The sequence below is a fragment of the Mandrillus leucophaeus genome, unplaced genomic scaffold (genome assembly GCF_000951045.1).
Source record: "Mandrillus leucophaeus isolate KB7577 unplaced genomic scaffold, Mleu.le_1.0 Scaffold50, whole genome shotgun sequence".
Taxonomy (NCBI): Eukaryota; Metazoa; Chordata; class Mammalia; order Primates; family Cercopithecidae; genus Mandrillus; species Mandrillus leucophaeus.
Window position 1 is genome coordinate 1,306,282 of NW_012105365.1, and position 27,263 is coordinate 1,333,544.

At 36.5% G+C, this 27,263-nt stretch overlaps 1 protein-coding gene across 4 annotated transcripts; it reads right to left on the minus strand.

Annotated features, from left to right (window-relative positions):
• Positions 1 to 757: 757 nt before the first annotated feature.
• On the minus strand, positions 758 to 27,263 carry STEAP2 (STEAP family member 2, metalloreductase). 4 transcript variants are annotated; one of them, XM_011996020.1, is made up of 7 exons: positions 25,043 to 25,083; positions 22,316 to 22,425; positions 13,315 to 13,839; positions 10,618 to 11,145; positions 8,032 to 8,196; positions 5,571 to 5,718; positions 758 to 1,483 (listed from the first exon to the last, which is right to left on the minus strand). In XM_011996020.1, exons 3-7 carry the CDS (start codon positions 13,804 to 13,806, stop codon positions 1,452 to 1,454), a joined length of 1,365 nt encoding a protein of 454 aa, XP_011851410.1. In that variant the 5' UTR covers positions 13,807 to 13,839; positions 22,316 to 22,425; positions 25,043 to 25,083; the 3' UTR covers positions 758 to 1,451. The 4 variants fall into 4 exon arrangements, with proteins under 4 accessions (XP_011851410.1, XP_011851409.1, XP_011851411.1 ...); XM_011996019.1 differs by lacking the exons at positions 22,316 to 22,425; positions 25,043 to 25,083 and adding an exon at positions 26,911 to 27,263; XM_011996021.1 differs by lacking the exons at positions 5,571 to 5,718; positions 22,316 to 22,425; positions 25,043 to 25,083 and adding exons at positions 26,618 to 26,679; positions 27,021 to 27,089.

The window sequence follows — 27,263 nt, forward strand, 5'->3', positions numbered from 1 at the left end:
TCTGCAATTCAAATTTAACTGAGAGTCCTGTATTTTACCTGACAATCCTACTCTCAGGATATTAGCACCTAAGCATTTCCAGGCAGCAGCTGGGGAAGCCAGAACCTCCACGGACAGATCTGGTGCACAGGTACAAAGGTCAGTTTCTCCTTGTCAATGGCACCGTGTACAGGACTCATCAACATATAGCAGTGTGGCGGTGGTGGTAGTGGCAGCAGCAGCAGAAACTCCTCTTTAGGACAATAGGGTAGCGCTAGGCCACTGGCCAGGAGGCAAGGCATGAGGCAGAAGCAGTGATGGGAAGGGCATGAGGAAGAGGCAAAAGGTTTTAGGCATGGCTGCACGGATGTGGGGTAATAAAAAACATAATTTTCTATAAAAATGAGTAATGATTTATTATAAAATCTCTTTAGTATCCATCATAGACCATATTATACTAGATACTGGGGATTTAGTAGTAAATAAGATAAAATTTCTGCTACCAGGGGGTTTACAGAATAACTTGAATATTGTGTGTGTTCTGATTTAAAGATGCTTAATGAATGCTAGTAAAATGAAATAATGTAATAAAATCAATGTAAATGGAGGTTTTTCTAAATGACTACTTCAGTAAAAACAAACCAAACCCCTCCAAAACTATCACGTGTATTGCTTTCTGGATGCTTCTGAAAAGAAATAACTCAGAAAATTATTAGAAGGCCTCCATCAAATACTGGAATTATTATTCAGTAAGAAAAAAATCCACATGTATACAACATTTCAAAACAGAAGTTAAAGCATTAAATTACTTTTTATTTAAATGTTTATAAGGCAGTATGAGAATGATAGAAAACGTGTAATTTGATAGCAATATTTTGGAGATTACAGAGTTTTAGTAATTACCAATTACACAGTTAAAAAGAAGACAATATATTCCAAGCAGATACAAAATATCTAGTGAAAGATCAAGGCAAGAAAATGAGTATAACTAATTGACAATGGAAAATCAATTTTAATGTGAATTGCACATTATCCTTTAAAAGCTTTCAAAAGTAAGAATTATTGCAGTCTAGTTAATTCAGACAGTGTTAAACAGTATCAGGATAAAGAACTGTAGGGCAGAAAGGATTAATTTTCACGTCATGTAACAAACCCAGATTTACAATGGCTGAAATGCAGGAAAAAGCAGTGGAAGTAGGGAAGTAGTCAAGGTCTTTCTGGTCTCTAATCTGCCTTCCTCTTTGGGTGTGGCCTTGATCCTCTGGAGACAGCTGCCAGGGCTCCTGTTATATCCACAATGCCAGCAGCAAGATGAAGGGATGAAAAAGAACACATGCTGCCTTCCTTTGAGGAGACTTCATCTCACTGGCCAACACTCAGTCACATGTACACCTAACTGCAAGGACAGTTCGGGAATGTAATGGGCAGCAGCTTTTAAAGGAGTCAATAGGAAGACAAATTCCAGTTCCAGCTCAGTCTGAATATCTGCAAAGCTGCAAAAGATCTTTAAAGACAATTTCAAGAGAATATTTCCTTAAAGTTGGCAATTTGGAGATCATACAAAAGCATCTGCTTTTGTGATTTAATTTAGCTCATCTGGCCACTGGAAGAATCCATACAGTTTGCCTTAATTTTGGATGAATGCACGATGGAAATTCAATAATTTAGAAAGTTAAAAAAACTCAGTATGTTAGGCTGAACAAAACATTTTTAGTATATGGACAGAATCTCTGAAAATTAAGCACTGTATAATTTTCTCATACTAAAAAAAAAGTGAAGAACCCATTCATTCATGTAAAATTCACTGTTTAAAGGTAAAAACAGATTGAGTTTCCACTGAAATTATTACATTTCATTCAGGGCTAATCATTTGTACTGAATATATATCAGAATTTGTTTTACTGATTGATGAACAATTGAAGGTAGGGCATCTCATTTCATAATATAAATCTTAACACTGTGAGGTGTGTTATACTATGTATGTATCCTGCTTTAAGTCATGGATTTACAAAATAATTTCAACACATTTTAGGCTGTTTACTTATTTCAAAACAGGGATTTCATAGACTGACACAGGTATAATTAGTTCAGTGTTCACAGTATTCCTAAATAAATATTTACTTATTACCTTTATGATACTTTATTTAAAATATCACATTAGAAACTTTAAATATTTCATAAATAAATCTCTTTTTTGGGGGGAGACTCTGTACAGAATTTATTATGAAATAGCTTAATGGCAAGTGGTAATTTAGAAGAATTAAGTTATCATATTAGATAGGAGATATATGAAAATATTTTAAAATTGTGTATATTCTTGTAGCCCTTTTATACAAGTAATTTCTATAATTTGATTGTAATGAAAGTATAATATACTTTAAGTTACTATTATCAGATTAATTTTTGAAAGTAAAATTCCTTAATCAAGCCAAGGTTATGCTGCTTTATAAGAAATTAATCAGGTAGTTTAACACTAGAGCTCATTAGCCAACCTGTAGGTAGCACAAAATAATCATCTCTGATAAATACCTATAAATATATTTTATTCATACTTTTAAATATTTTACAGTTTAAATAAAAACCTTACATGTAGACAATCTGGGCTAAATTTCCATGTATATTTTGAAAAATAATGTTAGCATGAATATATTCCTATTTAAATATGATTTTAAATATTCTTAATACAGGAGACATATGAAATATTTACATAAAAGCTAAGTAGCATGATACAGCTCATGGTTATTTTCCTCATAGGAAAAAAGTTACTTGATTTTTTTTCTTTTTGCATAGGATTAAGACTGAGTATCTTTTCTACATTCTTTTAATTTTCTAAAGGGCACTTCTCAAAACACAGACCAGGTAGCAAATCTCCACTGCTCTAAGGTTCTCACCACCACTTTCTGACATCTAGCAATAGTAGAATTCAGTCCTACTTCTGAGGCCAGAAGAATGGTTCAGAAAAATAATGATTATAAAAAAATAACAATTAAGAAAAATAATCACATAGAATTAAAGCAACTAAACATCATAGTTTTGCATTTTTAGAAAAGCATTTAAACATTTAGAATTATAGTAAATATGTTACATTTATTCTAAAACTTCAAAATTATTCAGTTTTTGTAGTACTGAAAAGAAGATAGTGCCATTCGAAACAACAGATGTATCTTTTATACATTTTCACAAAAGTTTGTTTTTCATATTTTTAAAGGCCTCATTTATCTGTAACAGTGATATTTTTAGAGTATTGGCTACTTAATACATACATGCAACAATATATGCTTTAATAGTCATCTAACTTTTAGGAATATTTCATTTCGTTTCACATTAAACAGTTAAGCATAGTGTTAACTGAAATTTAAGGAACAAGAAAATACTGAAAATATGCTGTTATTTTCATTAGTTCACTATAATAGAATGTTTAGGTATTTGCCCATAAAAGTTATCATTGCCCAACTGAATTCCTACCAAGAACTAACAAGTGATTATCAAGTGGGGAGAAATATAATTAAAATAAAGAAAAGACAGAGCTCAGTTAGAAAGTACAAGATAATAAAATTCACCAAGAGGAGAACATTAGAGAATCATGAGTGAATTACCAAACTGACAATGCAGTTGTAGGAAAAGAGCCACTGGTGGGAAAGGTAGTCTCTACTAAATAAAAGTCTTTTTATTGTTGGCAGCTGGGTTCAGTAGTACTTATGTGGGTAAGTTTAGAAATGTTATAATTTCAGGAAGAGGAATGCATATAATTGTATCTTGTCTATAATTTTCTATTTTAATAAAGAAATAGCAAATGGGGGTGGGGGGAATGTAGGACATTCTACGGTTTGAGCAAAATGCAATTAAATGTGGAAGGACAGCACTGAAAAATTTTATGAATAATCTGTATAATTACATGTCTCTAGAGTAGATTTATAATTAGCCACTTACCCTAATATCCTTCATGCTTGTAAATTGCTACCTAATGAATGGTTATGCAGGCAGGAGAACTTCTCAGGAAGAAAAAAGGAGAAAACCAGGTCTACAGAGATTTTTGAAAGACTCTATGGGATCTCAGCAATTTGTTAACATTGCTAGGGCCCTTCACTGCATAGGGAGGCATATGGACTGCCACAGGTCTCCAGGCTCATGTTACAACCAAGAATAGGGTAACTGTGAATTACCCTACAAGCAGTCATAAGTTTATTATAATAATATTTTTATACAATTTTTGGATGCACCCAACCCACTCTAAAGAATGTCAGTGACTTTATACAAAAGAGGAAGCATCTAGATTGGCATTGTGAACACAATGCATAGGGCTGCGGCGGGAGCTCTAGAGCCTAGTGGTTAAAACCGTGGCCTCTGGAATATGACTACCTGGACTTGAGTGCTCACTCCACCATTTATTAACTGCATGACCTTTGGAAAATAACTTTTCTATCCTTTGGTCCCTCATATGTAAAATGAAGATAATAACTACTTATCTCACGGGGTTGTTCTAAGTATTAAATGAGATAATACAAGTAAAGTACTTAGAACCATGCCTGGCACATCACAGTCCCTCAAAGAACATCAGTATAATCCCATACCATAGCAAGTGGTGACTGTAAGGTGCGACAAAGGTCAGCTGACAGACTACTTGTGTGCAAACTTGATACTTTTGTTCTAACTATGAACTATTATACAATCCCCAGGATTGGTACTGTATTAAGAGATAGCACTTTTGGAGGCCAAATGTTACTGAATCCTCTTCCTGATCAGTATATTAATATGAAAATGAAACTGCTCTGTAACACAATAAAGAATAAAAGCTTTCATGAGGTATGTATTATCAGTATGTATTTCATGTCTCCAATATATTTTAAATATAATTTCAGGTTTAATTTGTCTTTTTAATTTGTGTCTGTTCATATAATCACATTGCTTCATATAATTAATTTCATCCTTCAAATCCTATTTTATGAGAGAAATACAGGAATGCTATCATGCACCCTTACCTAGATGCTAATATAATATGTCCTTTCTTAAAAATAACATATGATAATGCATTTCTACTTTTTAAGTTGAATATTAAAATCTTAATCTTCAGAAAAAAATGTATATCCATTAAATTATTTTAAAAGCTTAAAATTCTGCTGGTTTGCAAATTGTTTTTAAAATTGTATCTATATTATTAACTGTAAGTATTTTTGCCTGATTATGAAATATAAAGTAACAATAGGGTTACAGTTGGGCAAAACAAAACATACCTAAATTACAATAATATATTGACTAGAAAAATTCATATTGGCAAACATGACATTTGTGAAAATTAATTTGAAGAAAACTCTATCACTAATTCAGTTGAAATCTCATTTAACAAGTTTCAACCCACAATAATTTGACAGCATACTTGTAACTGAATGTGGAAGTCATAAAAATAATAGCATGAGTAGAATTTTATATGGCAGCTGTGAACACCATTTATCATCACATTACTGTGACCCTCTCTGGGGAGACATGAGGAATTGTTCCTCCAATACCTTCTTCCAGAAATTGGCTCTTTTCCCAGCCTTTTTTAATTCGTTTTAGCTTTCGGCTTATACATGGAAGGAATAAAATGATCTTACCCAGAATTACAACTGAGGGCAAAACAAGAGCAAGAACAAAGTTTGGCGGTGTATAAAATCTGTAGTACTCTTCTTCAAAAGCTCGTTTCCATCCATAAATTAAAACATGGAAAGTACTTATGAGCAGAGCGACATATCCAAGCGTAGACTTGGGCCAGGAGAGAAAGGAAAAGAAACAAAGAATAAGAAACAAATGACTGAAACCCATAAATTAAGTTCAAGATATACCATGTTTATATTTTGATAAAACTACTTTGTCTTAAATTATCAAGTTAACCTTTGTCCTCTACTGAATTAAACAATATTAATATTTTTATATATGCATTATATGTATTATTTATATGCACACCTTATGTTACACAAATGAGGCGCGATTGCATACACTTCAATATTCTTACTACTTCATTTATTTTATCAAGAACATTTTCCTCATGTCATTAAGTATGAAGATGACATTAATACTGTATAATATTCTATTGAATGGATGTGCATAATTTATTCAACCATTCCTTTTTGTTGATAATTTACTGTTTCCAATTTTCCTCAACTATAAATGTCATGTTAGGCCATTTTCCATATTTTGATTTATTTTCTTAGGACTGGTTTCTAATAGTAGGATTATTGGTCAAAACATCTAGCTTTTCCTTAAGGGTACTGATACATACTGCTAAACTCTTCTTTATAAAAATTATTCACATTTCCACCAGTTGTGTATTAAAGAAATGTGTGTGTGTATATATGTGTGTGTGTGAGTGTGTGTGTACACATACACATAAATACAGTCATGTGCCACATAAGGGCATTTTGGTCAACTATGGACTGCATATACAACAGTGGTCCCACAAGATTATATACCCTATTTTTACTGTACCTTTTCTATGTTTAGATATGTTTAGGTACACAAATATTTACCATTGTGTTACAAGTGCATATAGTATTCAGTACAGTAACATGCTGTACAGGTTTGTAGCCTGGGAGCAATAGGTCACGGTTTGTATAAATATGCTCTATGATGTTCACGTGACAAAATTGCCTCATTGCTCAGAATGTTCCCCATTGTTAGGTGACACATACCTGTTAATACATAAACAGATATATGATAAAATTAAATAAACTCATTTAAAATTATTAAAATTAATTAAATTAAATTAAAATTAAATGAGCATCCTCATGGGCACACACACACATATACACACTGGTTAATAGGCAAGTATGAAAAATCCTGCAGTATTAATATAAACAATAATTCAAATACAGAGTTTAATAAGAATACTTCAGTTAGGCACTTTACAGGTTAAATTCTAAAAGATCACCATTCTTTAGTTTGCTAAATTATTATGTTTAAGACTGCTTACTTTGAAAAATAGTCTGTTATATAAAAGTAATATTACATCCATATAATGATGTAATGTCTAACTTTACTGAGAAAATATCAACCCTCCGGCAGGCAAAATATTTGCAATTACTCATCTAAATTTATAATGATAATTTGCATCTGTCTAGAACCTTCTATTTCTTTTCAGGTATGTTTAAACTAGCTGTTGGGAAAGTACTCTCCCTTTTCTTTGAAAGGGAAAAATAAATTCAGATAAGCATTATGGCCCTGCTTTGAATGAGATTTTTACATGACCTTAAAAAAAACAAGCAAATAAGCAATGAAATGAAACAAAACTTAAGTGTACCACCAAAGGACATGAATTTGTCTACTGTGCTGTAAACCATTTGGATACAACCAGTACAGATTTTGTAAAAATACAAGAAGGGTCCATGTTTCAGTTATGTATTTTTAAAATATGCAACCTTATTATTTAGATACTATTGGAGAGGGTGAATGTTTAACTTATTAAATACAATGGTGGTTTGAAATCCCTTTACAGACATCCATACATATTAGTGTACTACTGATACACTAAATACCTGTACTAACAAAATTCTTAAGGCTGGCTGCATGTTATAATCCATTAATCTAGTTACCTAGTTTGCTACTGCTTGTGTTTGTATGTGTGTGTATATACACACACATTTCTTTAAAATATTCAGATTGACACTCCCACTTGAGTTCAAATTAATAAGATTTTTCTGGACAGATCAAGATGACTCAAAACATAAAACAATTTTTCATTAACTTGGCTAATAATAAATTGACTTTCAACATTAAATTTGATCTAAGCTCATCCTTCCCCACTTTCATTTTTTTTTTCTCTTTTAAGATAACTTTTCATTCTTAACATAGTATACTGGAAGGCAGTGCTGTCAAAGTCTTCCAGTACAATCATATACTGACTGGTGTTTCACTTACTTAACCAGAGCAGTCCTAAGCTGCCTTCCAGCATAATGTATCTAGATGCATAAATACACTCTCAAAGGCACCCTTTTTATAAGGAAAATATTTAAAATTCAGTTGTTCTTAACAAGGAAATCCTATCCTGCACAGTCCTTGACCAAACAAAACTCCACATACCTGAATAAAACTGAATTCTCTCCAGTTTAAAGCATTGCTCACTGAAGGGATAGAAGTGACTGCCAGGAGGGAAAGTAAGCCAAGGCTCATTATGCCAAAGGAGATATACATTTCAATTCTCCAAACTTCTTCCTCATTCCAAGAGTTTTCAATATTTGCGTGAACCTAACAAGAAAGCAAACGTGAACTTCCTTTGTTTAGTAGAACATTAACTGATTCAGCACAGAGTTCACTCTTGGCATAAGAAGAACCTGGTCATATATAGACATATTTAAGTTGCACTAATTCAGTCTAACAAACCATTATAGAGAACATGTTACTGGATGATACTGCTCCAGGTGTAGGGGAAAAGAGAATTAAACAAAAGGAAGACAAAACTTTCTCTTTCCTTGTATACGTGCTAGAATAAAACGGCAAAGCTTTGCCATCACATTTGTAATACATCATCATTACAGGGACTCTGGAGTCCAACACCATAAAATGCCTAGTGGTTGGTTCTAGGTTGACACAAAAGAAGTTACTGGAGTTAAACTTAGTTTCGAAGTACTCTTACAAGCTGGTTTAAACTTGGTTGAATATCTGGGATACAGTCTGGCCTTAGTTCAACTTGGATCCAGGCAGGGAATTTCTAAACTACGTCAGTATCTTCTTCCATCACATGAATAATATATCTCTGTTTTGTCTTTCTTCTCATCTTCTCTTCCTAGAAAGCTATGATTTCCCTGGCTATAACGGCCAATGGAGCTCAAATATTTCTCCACTTGAACTGCCTAATTTAATATGATTCCCAACTCTCTGACTGTGTCATTTATATGCAGTATTTTTCCAAACATCTTTTACTTACATTGATAATGTGTATATAATCAAGTCAGACAGTTAACTCTGAATTTGTGGTATTCTGTGTAGGGACTACCTTTAGAAGTTCTATTTACACTCAGAATATAATTAGAGTATAAATCAAGTATTGGACTCCATCAGCTGAAATTTTTTATTTAAATAAGTATCTATTAATGGAAAACAGATTCTAACTTAACAACAGTTTAACTTTGTTCAATTCCAGTTAACAAAACATACTTAAAATTTAACAACAACAAAAAGCTGCTTCTTAACCATTAGTTCCCTGAGGCAATCATACCATTATCTTGAAAGAGGCCCCAGAGTTCAACCTACCATCTTCTTATTTGATATCTATACAATACAGAATAACAGCATTACCCAGTGTACTCAGAGACTACAACCTGGATCTACCTGCTCTCCCAGTTCATTCATTCATCCCACAAATGGGCTGTTTGAGTGTCCACAATGTCTAGGCTCAGATCTAGGCACTGGGTGTGTATCAGTGAAAAAGATGGACAAAGATCCCTCTTCTCATGAACTTACATTCTGATGGGGGAAGGCAAACACTGGTAAATGTATTTTTAACATGGAAATCAAGTGTGTTAGAAGATGGTAAGCGTTATTTAAAAAAGAAACGTAGAGCAGGGTAAGTCGGCGGGATTTGGAATACTGGTTGGGGTGGAGGCAGCAGCATTTAAAATGGTATCCAGCGTAGGACTCACTGAAAAGGTGAGATCTGGGCAAATGACTGGAAGGAGGTAAGGAAGCCAACTGAGCAACTATAAAAGCCTTAGTATCTCATTAAGAGAAGTGTTTTTTTTTTTTTTTCCAGAAAGTGAATGGCTTAAAGGTTATCAATCTACTAATTAGAAAAATATTATTTTAGGTTTTATTGTTGAAACAAGCTTAAGTACTAGATGCCACATACTCGGACTATGATGCCTTCGATCCTTACAAAATGCACATGCTTTTACACATTTGTTTTGGTGCAATGTTCTTGGCTTTCATTGAGAAATGCTATACCAAACAGCTTCAGGGAAACCCCTTAAATTACATTTGTGGATTGGGAATTATGGAGGAAAACCATAGTCTAGCTCATCATCAAGCCCCTTCCATGAAGTGCTCCCTAAGATTTTTTTTTTTTTTTTTTTTTTGAGAGCTATGTGCTAGAAAAGCTTCACCCGTGGAACTATTATGTTTTCTGGTTTTTGATAACAAGAGCTTTGTAAATAATAGGGTCTCCTTTCTCATTGTGTTGAAAATCTCAAAGCCAAAAGAGAAGCTGTGCAGACGCTCTCAGCAGAGGTGTATTCGACTTTTTTCTCCTGATCTTGTCTTCCTGATCTGCTTTGTATTTTTACCAGTTCTAATTTTATCGTATATATTTACTGAGAGTTGCCTCATCATTTTGTGGAGCACGACCAATTATAAAACATTAAAATAATGAATTGTTGAATACTGAAAGCACTCATTGCAATTATAACATTGAAAAAAGGGGAGAACCCAACCCTCTACGTTTCTGCTTTTATTCTGTAAGGAAAAGGATGGTAGCAGCCTTTACTTGAAATAATTTTGAATTAGCCACATAATTCTTATGCGAAAACATTGTTTAAAGAACAATTCTTTCCCCTTCCATAGTATACAAAAATCAAATTTCCATTAAAAGGCATGTAAAATTTTATGTTTTATAATTTATACTAATAAAAAGTATTTTACTAGCATCAGATAAATAACCAGCATGTTCAGTACCTGCTGATAAGCCATGTTGAGAAACAAATATCTCTCTGACCTTCTCATTGGTAAGCAGAGGCTGTAGGCAACATGGACCACAGTGAAGAAAAAACTTAGTAATCCGAGCTGTTTTCTACACTGCAACCAGGTTTCCAACCAAGGCGGAAATCTCCTATACTTGGTGCCGTAATAAAGTTGATAAGCAGCTGCCAGGAGACCTGCTAGGTATACCAGGGAGAGCAAAGTAATGGCAACTATAGGTAAGGTTTTATTCACAATCTCAATAGGAATTTTGTAAAAGTCACTCTGTTGGTTTCTAGCATATGGATGAATCACATCTCTGACAAAGGAATAAAGGAAAAAAAATGTGGCCAAGCTTATAGCTACCACCACTGGCCCTCTCCAGAGAGTAAAGAGTCGTAGGGGTAAATTTTCAATCTCTCTGGCTGATGATAAGGATCCCAAGTCAACGGGAATGAAATTCAACTGGCGGGCAAGTTCAATAACCTGTTGTCGGGCTTGAATATTGTTGCTGCATATATAAACCTGTGGGAAAAATAAAAAGACTCAGCATTACCACTGTTGTTTATAAAAATGGTAGCAATCGCATACTCCACTTACGGAGCATCACCTGTGATGATACCTGAGTGATGCAAATGGTTAAAGTTCAGGAGATAAGGCATTTATGAATGTATTAACCTATTATTAATAGGTTTTAAACAGTGTCATGAGAACAAAAAAGTCCTTACCACTTATGATAACAGGACAATAAAATGCAGGAAAATGTAGCTGCAACCTCGAGTGTCAGAGGGGATCCCCCAGGTGGGAGGGGGGCAGGTGGAAAGAAAAGTGTACTCTTCTAGGCATGGTTCAGTAGCAGCAGCCGGGTAAGGCCTCCTCTCCAGGGGTTTAGGTGGACTTTGAGGTACTGGTCATGCCCCTGCCCCACTCCACCTCTCTAATTCCCACAGGGGACAGTGTGGGGCTGGCACTCCCTGCTGTCATGAACAATATGTAGTTTTAGCACTGTAGCAGTTCTGTCTAGTAGTATGAGTGCAGACACTGCCCTTTACAGATATTTAGCATGACTGGAAGTGGGCATGCACTTTGGATGGCCATCTGCGATTAAAACCTTTAAATTATGTCATGATGCTGTATTTTTTAATAAAATTTAATGAGATTTTAAATAAAATTTAGGTTTAGAAACCAATACATCAAGTATCTCAGAAAAAACCATAATAATCTCAGGTATACTATTTCATTGGTCAGTATATTAAATTCTTTCATCTCTAAATAATGATGATATACCTGGCAAGTAAAAAAATTACAAGGCTTAGTTAATTTAAATAGAAAAGCAACTGTCCTTTTCTAAGACAAAGATATTACTTTTACAGAAACTCTAATGACGTGATGGGTGGAGGCAAGGGTAGGCTTTCAAACTATCGAAATCTGTTAGATAGTACTATAATATAGTTGAAAATTCAACAAGTATTTATTGAGCCCCAAGTTCACTACTGGAGTGAGCTGCTATTACTAATGGGTAGGCCACCTCTTTCAAGGCTAGAAAAATATTGCTATAAAGTCTCTAAGTAATGTTTGGGGAAAACAAATTCCAAATATATCCCTAAAGATGTTTGTATAAGGACTCTAAAATAGACCACATGGAAATATTTGCATGTTTCTATTTATGTAATGGTGACAATATAACACTCTTTGGATTATTAATCTCAGATAACATTAGCTAGATGAATGACAAATCCTATTTGAATGAATATTATATAATCATTTATGAACTTTTAAAATAGAGGTCCTTTTATAACAGAAGTAAGAAAAAAGTATTCTAAATTAATTTATTACAGTTGTGACAATGGTGGAATAAATTTTTTTAAAAACTCATTTGGAAAAAATTTTGTATAAATTATAATATGACATAATATGATATAATAAGTCTAAAAATAAACCAAACATTCAAAATAAAGGCACAAACAGTACAAAATACAAATTTAGACTATTTTGTAGCTTATTTTGAATTTCATCACTGTTCCACATTTTTTTCTGTTAAAAATTTAAATTTGGTATAAATATGGGTATATGATTAAATTCAGGTTTGTCTCACAGGTCCTGGTTCTAATTTGCTTATTCTATATCTACTGCTAAACTTTGGTGGATATGCAAAAGAAAAAAAAGATTCAGAAATAGCCTGTAGAAAAGCATATGTTCTTTTACTAGTCATTAAAACAAAGACTGGAAAGTAAATGGTTATCATGACTCTGATATACAGCATACAATGATATAATACTTAAACTTATTTTCTAAGAAATCGAATCAACTGTCTTTACGGACAAAAACAATAAAAGTGTTTTATAATCATGCTTAATGATAATGCATAAGAACATTTAAAAATTTTTTTTAACATATTTTATGTGTTTACTTATAAAAGCTCATTCCACAATGGTGTTGACCGAGCTCCCCATCTGCTTTATTCTCAAGTTGAACTGGATGAAGTTCACATTATTTTCCCAGATTTCCATATCATTTTGGGAATGGGAATGTGCCCTTACAAGGTCAGGACATTAATTTTCAGGTGCTCATAATTAATTTTCAAATGATAATCATTGGAAAGTGTCAGAATTTGGTTTTAAAATGTTTGATATTTGCTTAGCTGTTTAACTACAAAATACCAGATACATAAGAATAAAAATGTAAAATACATACCTGCCGGCTGGCATCCTTAGGTCCTAACTGAAGTGCCCAAGCTGAGACAACATTAAATCCTTTGACAATCAAAGAATCTGGGAATAATGACGCCAAATATTCAGCATTGGATTCTGGGTACTGGTTTATCCTCATGTTATTGCTCACATCAATCAGGATTTTACCCACAAGCAGATGTCTTAGGTCCCACAGGGAGGTATAATGTTCTCTATGTATAGCAACAAATATTATATTTGTTTTTGTGAGAGCATCTTCATGATGGGTGACATCTACCACATGAGGAAAAAATTCAGAAGCAAACTTAGGATTTCTACTTCCTATGACCACATGATAGCCACATCTAATAAGTCGAATCGTCAAGGATTTGGCAAAATCTCCACTTCCAATCACACCTACAGTGACTTTCCTTGCATCTTTGATACCATTTATGCCATTAGGTAAAAAAGTTTCACTAAGGCTCTTAGGGCTTCCCATCATAGAGATTGATTCCATGATACAGACACTTCCAAGATCACCAAAAATATCCTAGGGGAGAGAAAATAAAATGTTCATCAGTTACCTATTACTGAACATTAAAACACTTCTAGACATTGTAATAATGTGTATTTCTAGAGGTAAAATATTTCACCACACTTTAACATAGAGCACAGTAAGACACAATTTGTAAACTAAAAAAGGATCACTATTCTGGTTTCTCTTCATATCATATAAATCTTTCGTTTTTTAAAAAAGCATCTCAATAGGAAAATTAACTGTCACAAAGGTGATGTGCTAAAGTGGGGCTTCTCAAATTTTAATGTACACACAGATCACTTGGGAATCTCGTTAAAATATAGATTCTGATCGAGTAGGTCTGGAGGGAGGCGCGACATTCTGCATTTCTAATGAAAGCAATACCAGTGCTGGTCTGAGGACCCCTCTTTGAGCAGCAAGGCACTAGTGACGCAGGACAGGAAAGTCCCCAAATTGGGGTTTAGCTCAGGAGGGTACTTAGCATTGCCTGGGAAAGAATTACAGGACAAGCTGGTGGTGTTAAACAGCAATGTTTACTGAAGCAGCAGTTTACAGCAGCAGCAGAGGTACTGCTCCTTACAGAGTAGGCCTACCCCGTAGGCAGTGTGCCTAGAGTAGCAGTTCAGCGGCAGCTCTGCACTCATATTTAAACCTAATTTATTTATATGCAAATTAAGGGGTGATTTATGCAGAAATTTCTAGGATGAGGGTTGTAACTTCTGGGTTGTTGGGCTGTTGCCATGGAAAGGGGTGGTAACTTCTGGGCATTGCCATGGCAGTAGTAAACTGACATGGCACACTGGTGGGCATGTCTTATGGGGAGGTGCTTCTGCCCTGACCTCAGTTTGGTCCAGTGTCTGAACCTTGCCTCTGGAGTCAAGATCTGCCTCCTACCTCACTAGAGCACATGAGAAAAGGGACTGAGGTTTTCACTCAGAACTTTTTTGAAAAACACACTTGTAACAAGCATGATTACCCAGCTTCTGAGCAGATCAGAGGCAGCAAATCACAAATGCTGCTAGAGGCAGAGAGGACTGCGATACTAAGTGATGGATCACAAGACAAGAGAAAAAAGAAAAACCATTTTTTAAAAAGCCATTTAAACCAAAACTGTCTAGAGTCATTTGAGGTGGAGGTTATAAAGTTCCCTATATACTTCAGTAGCTAGTGACTATCATTAAATGAGAGCTAGATAAATCAGCTAACAATGAACCCTGGCACTTAAATAATATCTTAAGAAAAATAGGCATCAAAATGTAACAAAAGAGTAAATACCATGGACTTCTCTATCATTCGCTCTAGATCTTACAATGTATCATTGAGAAAGATAGCTTACCTATGGAAAAAGGGATTAGTAATATGCTTATGGTCTTAAATTATATAATATTTATGAAATCTTTTTCTTTTTCTTCCCCTTTGTAAGAAACATGGCGGTGCTTTGGTCAAGGACAGGCAGAGGTAAGCATCCAGAGTGAGTTTACAGCACAGGCATATAACTTCACTTGTTATCATAGCCATGTAGACATAACAGAGAAGCTCACCACTATTGTCTGTAAAAGGTATAATTGCCCTGCTGACACTGTACAGGCACGCTTGTGCCCAGAGAAAGAGAGAGTCAGAGCTGTCTGTCTTTGCAGACGGACAGGGGGAGCCAGGACACAGCTTGGCTTGCCCATGCCCAGAGAGAGAAACTGAAATAGTTAAGGTGCTGACTCCAAAGGCAAGGGAGAGCAGGCCCCGCAGCTGTGTGTGGGAGCCACCAGACTAAGCAGCCAAGACAGGATGGACAGTGTGAGAAACTTGTTGATGAGAGTTGCTGTTGAATAAAATCATCTTTCACCTGCCTACAGCCGTTGGAGTATTCTTTCTGCTTATCCACCCACGCCCTTTGGACCTCAACATGACGCCGTTTTGTTGGCTGCATAAACTATGATGCAGTTATTCTTCCTGGAAAAATCTCTCAAGTTATTTTTTAGTTGAGAGACTAACATCTGAAATGTTCATATTTGGAATAATTTGCTCAAGAATACAAATCAGGTTGCCATGAATTAGTGTCAAAATTGGGTCTGAAAGAAAAATACTCTTCCATTCTACCCTCATTGCACAATTTCTTTTATGCTCATAGCAGATGTGGACCACTTCAGAGGATTTAATGGACTTTACAGGCACAGGTGGAATGTTTCAAAAATATGTTGGTTTACTAAATGAAATTTGAAATGACTAGAGCCAGGAAAATTCAACTTTTTACCCTAGAAATGAGTCACATCCAGTAACTCAAAATACATCAGTATGTTAAACTTTAGAAAGACAATAATTATAGTAATATTACTTAATGTTTATATAGGACATAATGTATTTCAGCTCTCTTGTGGTTTTTACGTATTAACTGATTGAATCCCCACAACTACCCTAAGAGACAGGTGCTAATACTGTCACACCCACTTTGTAGATGAGGAAACTGAGACCTGCAGAAGATAATTAATTTATCCAAGGACATAAAGACAGAAAACAGGGGAGCCAGGATTTGAACCCAGGTAGTCAGTCCAGCTGAGACATGTGTTATTCAGGTGTACGTATGGAGTTTAGGAAAGGGTGTTTTCTCGGGGTTATAAGTATCAAGGTGTAACAATTATAGTTGTACTCAAATTAGTATGTTATTCCTTTTTCTTTGGTCATTTCATTCCTCCTCAGCGTTACCTAGGAGTAACCAATCCTGGGAAAGAAGAACTTTTACTATTTTTAAATCAATTACATGTTTCATTTCACACCTTTCAAGACAGACCACTCCCTTGGCGTGGTCCATGCACCCAGAAGGGCAGGCAGGAGTCAGAGGTACCAGGGTAGGAAAAAAACTGTCAATATCCATTTGGAGATGTCACTGGCAATGTTGGGAATCAAGAGCGGTTAAAGAAACCAGAAGTAATGAAATCCATGCTCACTTCATTCAAAAGTTAATGGTAATCATGTGCATTATCTAAGGGTAAAAAAGGTTGCTAGATTCACACAAGGGAATCCAAGTTTCCTATATCCCAGCCCAGAGTTCTTCTGAGTATATACCGTAGCATCTCCCAAAATATAAGAATTGCAAAATCTTTAAATCTAACAATCATGATGATCAAGACTTTTTCAAACAGAAACAAAAACAAAACAACATTAATTATCTGTTTATTTCACAAAGCAAGCTCAAACCCCTTCTGTAAATCAGAATGTGAACAGGTAAAAATTTTAGTTTGCTGGGGGTTCCTTTATAGTTGACTAGTCTTTCTTCTCTTGCGGTTTTTAGAATTCACTCTTTGTCTTTTACTTTTGACAATATGGCTATAATGTGCTGTGGGGAAGACCTTTTTGTATTGTATCTTTTTGGAGATCTCTCTAAGTTACCTGTATCTAGGTGTCTACATCTCTCACTAGACTTGGGAAGTTTTCATTGTTGAATAACTTCGAATGCAAATGGATTAAATTTTCCACTTAAAAGATATAGACTAGCAATAGATAAAAAATCATGACCCAACTGTATGCTGGGTACAAGAAACCCATCTAACCTATAAAAACACATATAAGACTGAAAGCAAAGGGATGGAGAAAGATATTCCACGCAAATGGAAACCAAAAGTCACTATACTTATATGAAATAAAACAGAGTTTGAGTCAAAAACAGTATAAAGAGACAATGAAGGTCATTAAATAATGATAATGGATCAATTCTAGCCAGAGGATATCACAATTCTAAACATATATACACCCAACAACAGACCACTCAGATATATTAATATAAATAAAATGTTATCAGATCTAAAAGGAGAGACAGACTCCAATACAACAACGGTTGGGGACTTCAACACCCCCTGCCAGCATCTGACAGATAATCTAGACAGAAAATTAACAAAGAAACATTAGATTTAAACTATACGTTAGAACAAATGGACCTAACAAACATTCACAGAACATTTTATAAAACACTTACAGAATACAAATTCTCATCAGCACATGGACATTCTCTAAGAATGACCATGTTAGAACACAAAATAAGACTTGACAAATTTTTAAAAAATCAAAGTCATATCAAGTATTTCCTCAGACCACAATGGAATAAAACTAGAAGTCAGTAACATGAGGACCTTTTGAAACTGTAAAAATAAATGATTAAACAACATGCTTCTAAATGACTATGGTGGCAAAGAATAAATTAAGGAAGAAATCAAAAAATTTCCCTCAACAAATACAAATAAAAATGCAACACACCAAAACCTATGAGATACAGCAAAAGCAGTGCTAAGATGGAAGTTTATAGCAATAAGCACCTATACCAAAAAATCATAACAATTTCAAATAAACAACGTAATAATGTACCTCAAGGAACTAGAAAAGCAAAAACAAGCCAAACCCCATATTGGTAAAAGGAAAGTAATAATAAAGATCCGAGCAGAACTAGACAAATTGGGACTTAAAAAACAACACAAAGGATGGATGAAACAAAAAGTTTTGTTTTTTGAAAAGATAAAATCGATAAAGCACTTGCTAGACTAACCAAGAAAAAAAGAGGAAATACTCCAATAAAAAATCAGAAATGGAAAAGGAAACATTACAATTGATACCACAGAAATACATAAGATCGTGAGAAGTTATTATGAACAACTACACACCAACAAACTGGAAAACCTAGAGGAAATGGATAAATTGCTACACACATACAACCTACCAAGATTGAAACGGGTAGAAACGGAAAACCTGGACAGACCAATAACAAAAAAGTTGAGGCAGTAATTTAAAAACTCCCAATAAAGAAAAGTCCAGGGCCACATGGCTTCACTGCTGAATTCTACCAAACTTTCAAAATAGACCTAACACCAATTCTCTTCAAATTATTCCGAAACATTGAACAGTAGGGAATTCTGCCTAACGCATTCTATGAGATCAGCATTAGCTTCATACCAAATGCAAACAAGCCTCAACAAAAAAGAAAACTACACACTAATATTCCTGATGAGCACAAATACAAAAATTCTCAATAAAATACTAGCAAACCAAGGGCCAGACATGATGGCTCATGCCTGTAATCCCAGCACTTTGGGAGGCCAATGCAGGAGGATCGATTGAAGCTAGGAGTTTAAGCCCAGCCTGGGCAACATAATGAGACCCTCATCTCTACAAAAAATTTAAAAATTAGCTAGGCGTAGTGGCACACACCTGAAGTCCTAGCTACTCGGGAGCTGAGGCAGGAGAATCACTTGAGCCCAGAAGTTGAAGGCTGCAGTGATTTATGATTACATAACTGCACTCCCTCCTGGGCAACAGAGCAAGACCCTGTCTCCTAAAAAGTGTGTGTGTGTGTGTGTGTGTGTGTGTGTGTCTGTAGAAGTAAACCAAATCTAACAACTCATAAAAAAAACACATCATGATCAAAGGGGATTTATTCCAGGGACACATCCCAAGGATACAAGGATGGTTCAACATATGCAAATCAATAACTGTGATACATCACCTAAAGAGAATGAAGGACAATAACCATATGATCATCTCAATAGATGCAGAAAAAGCATTTGAGAAAATTTAGCATCCCCTCATGATAAAACTTTCAACAAACTAGGCATAGAAAAAATATGCTTCAACATAATAAGGGCTTATATGATCTATATAATAATAATAATAGCTATCATTATTTTGAAATAGGGAAAAGCTCAAAGCCTTTCCCCTATGAACAGAAATAAGACAAGGATGCCACTTTCACCACTTCTAATCAACATCGTATTGGAAGTCCTAGCCAGAGCAACCAGGAAAGAGAGAATAAAAGGTACCCAAATTGGAAAACAGGAAGGTCAAATTGTCCCTCTTTGCTGATGATACGATCTTAGATCTAGATACACCTAAAGATTTCACAAAAAAACTCTTAGATCTGATAAATAAATTCAATAAAGTTGCAGGATACAAAATCGACATACAAAAATCAGTACCATTTCTATACACCAACGATGAACTTGCTGAAAAGGACACCAAGAAGGCAATCCCATTTACGATAGCTATTAAAAACGAAACAAAACAAAACAAAAAACTAGGAATATATTTAACCAAGGAGGTGAAAGTTTGCTACAAGGAAAACTACAAAGCACTGTAGAAAGAAATTAAAGATGATATAAACAAATGGAAAAACATTGCATGCTTATGGATTGGAAGAATTAATATCATTAAAATGGCCATACTGCCAAAAGCAATATACAGATTCAATGCAATCCCTATCAAAATACCAATGTCATTTTTCATAGAATTAGAAAAAGCAATCCTAAAATTCATATAGAACCAAAAAATATTCTGAATAGCTACAGCAATCCCAAGCAAAAAGAACAAAGCTGAAGGCATCACACTACCTGACTTCAAAATGTGTTACAAGGCAATAGTAACCGAAAAAACATGGCACTGGTATAAAAACAGACACACAGACCAATGAATGCAACAGATTAAGAGAATCCACAAAAGAAAAAAAAAATCCACACATTTACAGCCAACTGATTGTCAACAAAGGCACCAGGAATATACACTGGGGAAAGGATATCTTCTTCAAATACATGGTACTTGGAGAACTGGATATCTGTATGCAGAAGAATAAAACTGGACTCCTGTCCCTCACCATATAAAAAATCAACTCAAGGTCAACTAGAGACTTAAACATAGGACCCAAAACTATATAATTTCAAGAAGAAAACATTGGGGAAATATTTGAAGACACTGGTCTAGGCAAAGATTTTTTGGCTAGGACCTCAAAAGCACAGCAACAACAACAACAAAATAGACAAATGGGACTATATTAAACTAAAAGACTTCTGTGCAGCAGAGGAAACATCAACAGAATGAAGAGACAACCTATTGAATAGGAGAAAATATTTGCAAACGATTAATCTGACAAGGGACTAATATCCAGAATATACAATGAACTAAAAAACTCAACAATAAAAAACAAATAATCCCATAAACATGGGTAAAGGTCATGAATAGACATTTTTCTGAAGAAGACAAACAAATGGTCAACAGGTATATGAAAAAATACTCAGCATCACTAATCACCAGGGAAATGCATATCAAAACCACAATGAGATTTCAATTTATCCCAATTAGAACTGCTATTATTAAAAGACAAAAACAACAGATGCTGACAAGGATTCAGAGAAAAGGGAACCCTTATACGCTGTTGGTGGAAATGTAAATTAGTATAGCCACTGTGGACAACAGTATGGGGGTTGTTTCTCAAAAGACTAAAAATAGAACTACCATACAATCCAGTAATCTCACTACTGGGTATTATCCACAGGAAAAGAAATTAGTATATCAAAGAGATACCTATCCTCAGGGTTTTTTGTTTGTTTGTTTGTTTTTTTCTTTGCGCACTATTCACACTAGCAAAGATACGGAATCAATCTACATGTCCATCAACAAAAGGATAAAGAAAATGTGTTATGTATACACAATGAAATATTATTCAGCCTTAAAAAAATGAAATCACGTCATTTGCAGCAACATGGATAGGAGTGGAGGCCACTATGTTAAGTGAAATAACCCAGGCACAGAAAGGCAAATACCGCATGTTTTCACTCGTGTGTGGGAGCTAAAAAAGTGGATCCCATGGAGGTAAAGATTAGCATAAGAGACATCAGAGGCTGGAAGGATGTGTTGATGGGAGGAGGGGATGAAGAGATGTTGGTTCATGGATACAAATGTACAGTTAGAAGAAATAAGTTCTAATGTTCAATAGCAAAGTAGGTTGCCTATAGTTAGTAACAATGTACTGTGTGTTTCAAAGTGGCCAGACGAGATGACTTGAAATGTTCTTAACACATAGACATGATAAGTACTCAAGGTGATGAATTCCCCCCAAATCCCAACCAGATCATTACACATTGTATGGATATGACAAATACTCATGTGTACCCCATAAATATGTAACATGTATCAATTTGTCTTAAAAGTTAGTGTAAGCAGGCTTCTTCAAGAAATAAATCCTACTTCCCTCAAGGTTCTGAAAATCCTACTGGCCAGTGAGTGTGACCTGAATATTGCTGACCTGGCTTGGCACTATGCTTATGGTAGCGAGGGAGAGTCACACTGTTTTGGCACATGGAGAAGCAGAACTGCAATCTCAGAGTTGCTTCTGAATGTAGCTACTGAAGCAGTGTTTCTCAACCCTAGGTGCATGCTCTAATGATCCAGGGAGTTTTAAAACACAGTGATCACAGGTCACCCCCACCATCCACTTTTCGTTTAATTGGTCTGGGGTTCATCCTAAGCCACAACATTTTTAAAAAAAGATTAGCAGATGTTTTATTATGCAACCAAGATTGAAAATCACTCTACTAAAAGATTCAGAATTAAATCTAATACTTATTCTAATAATCATTTGGCGATAGTAGATGTGGCTTTTTGACCTTCACTTATGTTAATGTTTACATTGTTGTTTGTAGTAATGAAAAATTACAATTGTGAAAGAGTAGCAAGCAGTTACCTTTGAATACAGGACGCTGAATACGCATGCAGTTCTTTCCCCTTTTCCACTCAAGGAGGAGCAGTATCAGAAGGTCCACTCACTATTTTGCAATTTCCTCTCTCCACTTTCTGGGAAGGGCAATGCCATTCCTTAAAATGCGTCACTCCTTGCACAGCACACTTTGTTCCTGTTGTTTCATAATATTCAAAATTCAGAATATTTCTATGACTATATCTCTTCTTTCTGTTCTATAAGGGGATCCCCTCCCCGGTTCTCCAGACATCACGATCCTGCTGACCTGAGCAGACCGGTGTTTCTAAGGGAATGACTCACTTGTCAAACTTTAATGCAAATATTATCACCTGGGGATCTTTTTTAAATGCACACTAAGATTCTCTAGGTCTAGAGGGAGGTTAGACATTCTGCATTTCTCACAAGCTCCCAGGTGATGCCCATAGTGTCTCTACCTTTTCTTTTGATGTTATTCGTAAGGAATCCAAATTAAATAACTGATAAAACTGTCATTTATAGGCTTGGTGTGGTGGCTCACGCCTGTACTCCCAGCAGTTTGGGAGGCCAAGGCAGGTGGATCACTTGAGGTTAGGAGTTCGAGATCAGACTGGCCAACACGATGAAACCCCGTCTTTACTAAAAATGCACAAAAATTAGCCAGGGGTGGTGGCAGGTGCCCAGCTACTTGGGAGGCTGAGGAAGGAGAATCGCTTGAACCAGGGAAGCAGAGGTTGCAGTGAGCTGAGATCGCACCACTGGACTCCAGCCTGGGCAACAGAGTGAGACTCAGCCTCAAAACAAAAACAAAAACAAACAGAAACAAAAAACAACTATGTCATTTATAGAAAGTTGTGTTTTCATGGTGTAGGGGTAAAAGAGCAGGCCTAAGTTTCTGCAATCACTTTGATCCTTTGAGTCTCGATTTCCTTTGTTAAACGGCAAACAAATAGGTTATACTTGACTCTGGTGGTAGTTTCCAACACTAAATAAGTCTTGAAGCTGTGTGATAATGGTAATATCACCACCCTATATTTAACACTTCAACTTCGGGAGCTCAATCTAAAAGTGTGTGTCAAGGACATAGTTTTCTTGAATGAGCATTTGACTTGCTGTACACATTTAATACTTGAGAATGTATTATTCTGATAGGGAATTCAGTTACACTCAGCTAAACAGCCTCTTAAGGTTTTCAGTTTAGAAGGATTTCCTGAACATTCCTGAAGCTGAATGGCAGCTGTTGTGCTATGTTAATTTTGAAAAATAGAACCTAATTTGTTTCACACATAAATAGGACATTTATTATTGGATGACAGCAACTCTGAAAGGGCTGTCCGCAGAGGTTTTGATGATATTTCACAACCTGCTGATTTGGAGAGGCCATCAAGAAAACATAACTCTCCAGGGTCATGAGGTGGGGGTGGCGTAACCTTCCCTTTGTGGGCCCACATCTGAACATCTCTTCTTCATCGTCTCTCCTGCAAACACCCACTCATGGTACTTCACCATACCCTCTCCCTGTCCTTAATGCTGTCCTCACTGCTGTCCTCTACTGACTTCTAGTTTATTCCTTATGACTGCAGACTCTGGCTCCCAGCATACACATGGTCATCCTCTCTACCCCAATAACCATCATGTTTTTCCTGGACTTTATCATTCAAGTGGATGAACCATTCAACTTCAGGGGCTATTTCCTTGACTTATTCATTGGAGGTAATGAATTTTTGCCTCTACCCCACCTCAGTCATTCACTTCCTGAAATCTCCAAGCACTATCTAATTCTGCAGGACTTCCAATAATCTTAGTTTAAATATCCACACTGATAATTCTAGACAGCAAAAGAAATCTGATCTGTTGACCTCGACCTCTCTAATTGCTTAATATCCTGTACTCTCCATCAGCCTACTCTGGTATCTCTTTAAACTGAGACTAGATTTACAGTCACTCCCTTGAAAAGATCCTTAACTCTCTTACTCTCCATCATATCTGCTTGGCAAAACTCTAGTCCTGGAAGAACCCAGCTATCCATTTTCTCTGTATCTGTATCCACGTTGGTGAAGGTTGCTGGAGAAAAACCAGAAAACTGAGCTCATTAGTTTCACCTTAAATTAACAATCACCAACTTTACCTATCAAAGACCAGTCTATCCACTTATGTCCTGGAGAGCCTCCCTTTTTTGCCTCCCCAGGGGATATGGTTATGACCTCTTTCTGTGACATCTCAAACTTCACAGGTTCAAACCTGAACTTTTTCCACCCAGACCTGGTCCCATTTGCCTGGAAATGTGTAAATGTCACCATTACCCACCAGTTGCTCCAATCAGAAAATTGTGAGTCATTCTTGAGTCCTTGCTGTCTCTCAGTTTTGACATAAAATCCTGCACCAACTCTTGTTCTCCAACATATTTCATAAATCCCTCTCCACCAATACCAGGCTAGTTCAGGTTTCTATCATCTCACCTGGACTCTGCAAACATTTCCTAATGGGTCAGCCTACTTTCTCTTTGGACCCTTTCCAAACCATCTCCACAGCAGCTAAGATCATCTTAAAATGTAAATCATCATAAAAAGTCTCTCCTTAAAATCAGTGCTCCTTTACTTAGAACTACAGCCACCTTCCTATCACATAAAAGGTCCCGAATGAGTTTGCCCCCGCTTCCCCTCTCTAACCTTAATCTGTATTGTTCACCCACAGCATCCTCTTCTAGAAGGAGAAAAGAACAATCACTTTATGTACCTTGGGAACTTTTCATATACTGTTCCATCTCTATAGCAGAATAATTCACTCAGCCCTTGTTAAATTTATTTTGTAATATTTTATATAATTGTTTCTTTTCTGTTTACTATTTCTCTCATTGAACAATAAGCTGCATGAGGGAAGAACCATGTTTGTCTTGTCCGTGATCACTGCCTCCACATTGTCTGGCAGTGTAACTTAGGATGCCATAAAAATTCTTTGTTATGTAATGCATCAAAAAAATTCAGGACAAAAAGTGAATAATTCTCTAGATCAGACTTCTCTTTTTGTTGAAAAGACATGTGGGCCCTGAAGGGGTAGGTGATTTATCAATGTTGATATTATGTTATGTTAAATGTTATGTTATGTTAAATATTATGTTAAATATTATGTTATGTTAAATGTTATGTTAAAGTCTCAGTTACCTCAACGTCCTGGTTTCTGGCCCAGCAGGAATAAATACATCTCCTGATGTCCTATGTCCTCTATCACACCTGCAGTCTTACTCTTTCGCATTTTTGATGTATCCTCTTTCTCACTTTTCTAACTCATTTACAATCCTTTCTTTAAAAATTTGTCTTCACCTGTCCTGTTTTTTTTCAGCATTAAAATACAACTATGCTCATTCACCACATTTTCCATAGCACCAGTACAATAAAAAGTGACTTGGATAAAGCTTTTCATTTCCTTACTGCAAATTTGCTCAAGTTATCATTCTCAACATTGTCTCATTTCCCCACACCCTGACAGAGTGACTAGCTAAGAGGCAGAAAGTGCAGCTACCCCAATGGCAGCATATACAGTTACTCTTATGTTTCTAAACATCCTGCAAATTATTTAGGACGGGTGTTTTGTTTTGTTTTGTTTTTCCATTAAATAGCCTCAAGCTTTGAAGCAACCGAGAGAGAATCGGAGTAAAAAAAATTATAGGATTAAAGAAAGAAAAAATAAACAGAGATCAATAAAATGAAGAAATAATAAAGTGGAGAAAAGGAAGGATGGGGAGGTGCTTTAGAAAACAAAAACAGTTCCAAACAGCGGGGCTGTTAAAAGGACTAGAATCTAAGTCAGGAGGTTGGGGGTGGGGGTGGGGCAGGAGTCTGAATTCTGTTTCTCCTATAGTGATGAGCGACAATTAACTATGGCCTGGACTGTCTTTCCATCTAAAAAACTAACTGCCCGAGGAGTAAAAACTGACACCAATCCTTCTCCACGGGGTGGCAGAGATAATAAATGGAAATCTCCCAACAAAAATGCTCTTTATCTCTCTGCTCTATTTTAAGAGCAAGATTTTTAGGGCATAATTTTCAACAAGTTTTGGCTGAGGCTGAACACAGGGCTCAAAGATAATTTAGGACAGTCAAAGAAGAGGCCAATTACTTTCCAACAGAAATGGCCTAAACACACCACGATTACATTACTCGGAAATAAACAAAATGACTGCTAGAAATACCTGTTCGCAAGCAGCACTGCACGATCTTCCATGAAATTCCCTGCATCAACCCAAAGTAGCAGGGAGACTATCAAGGGGGCGAAAGTAACCTGTCTGTCCTTTCCTGCTGGGACCCATCCTACCTGGGACAATGTCCCCTGGCCTTCTTTCTCCTGGGCCCAACCTCTAGGACTTGCCCTTAGCTCTAGGAGACCAAGAGGAGGAGGAGGGGGAATCAGTGGAACAGACACCCTTCTCCACCCTTCTCACTTTCCACCTCAAGGTGCCAGGAGATCAGGGACCCCGCAGCTCAGGGCGGACGCCCGCTGAGGGCGCGGAATCGGGGAGAATGGATGCAGCTCGTGGCGCCGACTGCATCTTGACCCTCAACTCCGCCGCCGCCACCTCCTTTCACGCTCCTCCCCGACCCGCTCACCTCCTCGCCCCCCGCGCCCTCCACGCCGGGCAGGGGCGAGCCTTGCAGCTCCCCGGGAGCGGCGCCGACTCCCCAGGGCCCACCCGGGGGCCAGGGCCTACGGACTGCACCTCCGACTGGCGGCTGCAGGGTGGCTGCGGCTGCGGTCCCGCTCCAGCTGCTTCCCCGCCTACCCAAGCTGGATCGTGTACAGCCAGGGAAGAGGCAGGAGGGAGGCGCGCGGAGGCCGGCTTGGCAGTGACGCGCCGCTAGGGGCTGCGCTTCTGGACAGCTCGTGGCACCCAGGGCCCAAGGAACGCCGACAGGAGTCGGGAAGAGCAGTGGAGAGCCGGGGAGGAGTCGGGGAGCTCGGA

Coding starts and splice junctions, on each gene's coding strand:
- STEAP2 (XM_011996018.1), bottom strand. CDS start 13,806: ATGGAATCAATCTCTATGATGGGAAGCCCTAAGAGCCTTAGTGAAACT. Junction 8,197..10,617: donor TCAACATGGCTTATCAGCAG/GTACTGAACATG, acceptor CTTTCTTGTTAG/GTTCACGCAAATATTGAAAA. Junction 5,719..8,031: donor GAGAATTCAGTTTTATTCAG/GTATGTGGAGTT, acceptor TCCTGGCCCAAG/TCTACGCTTGGATATGTCGC.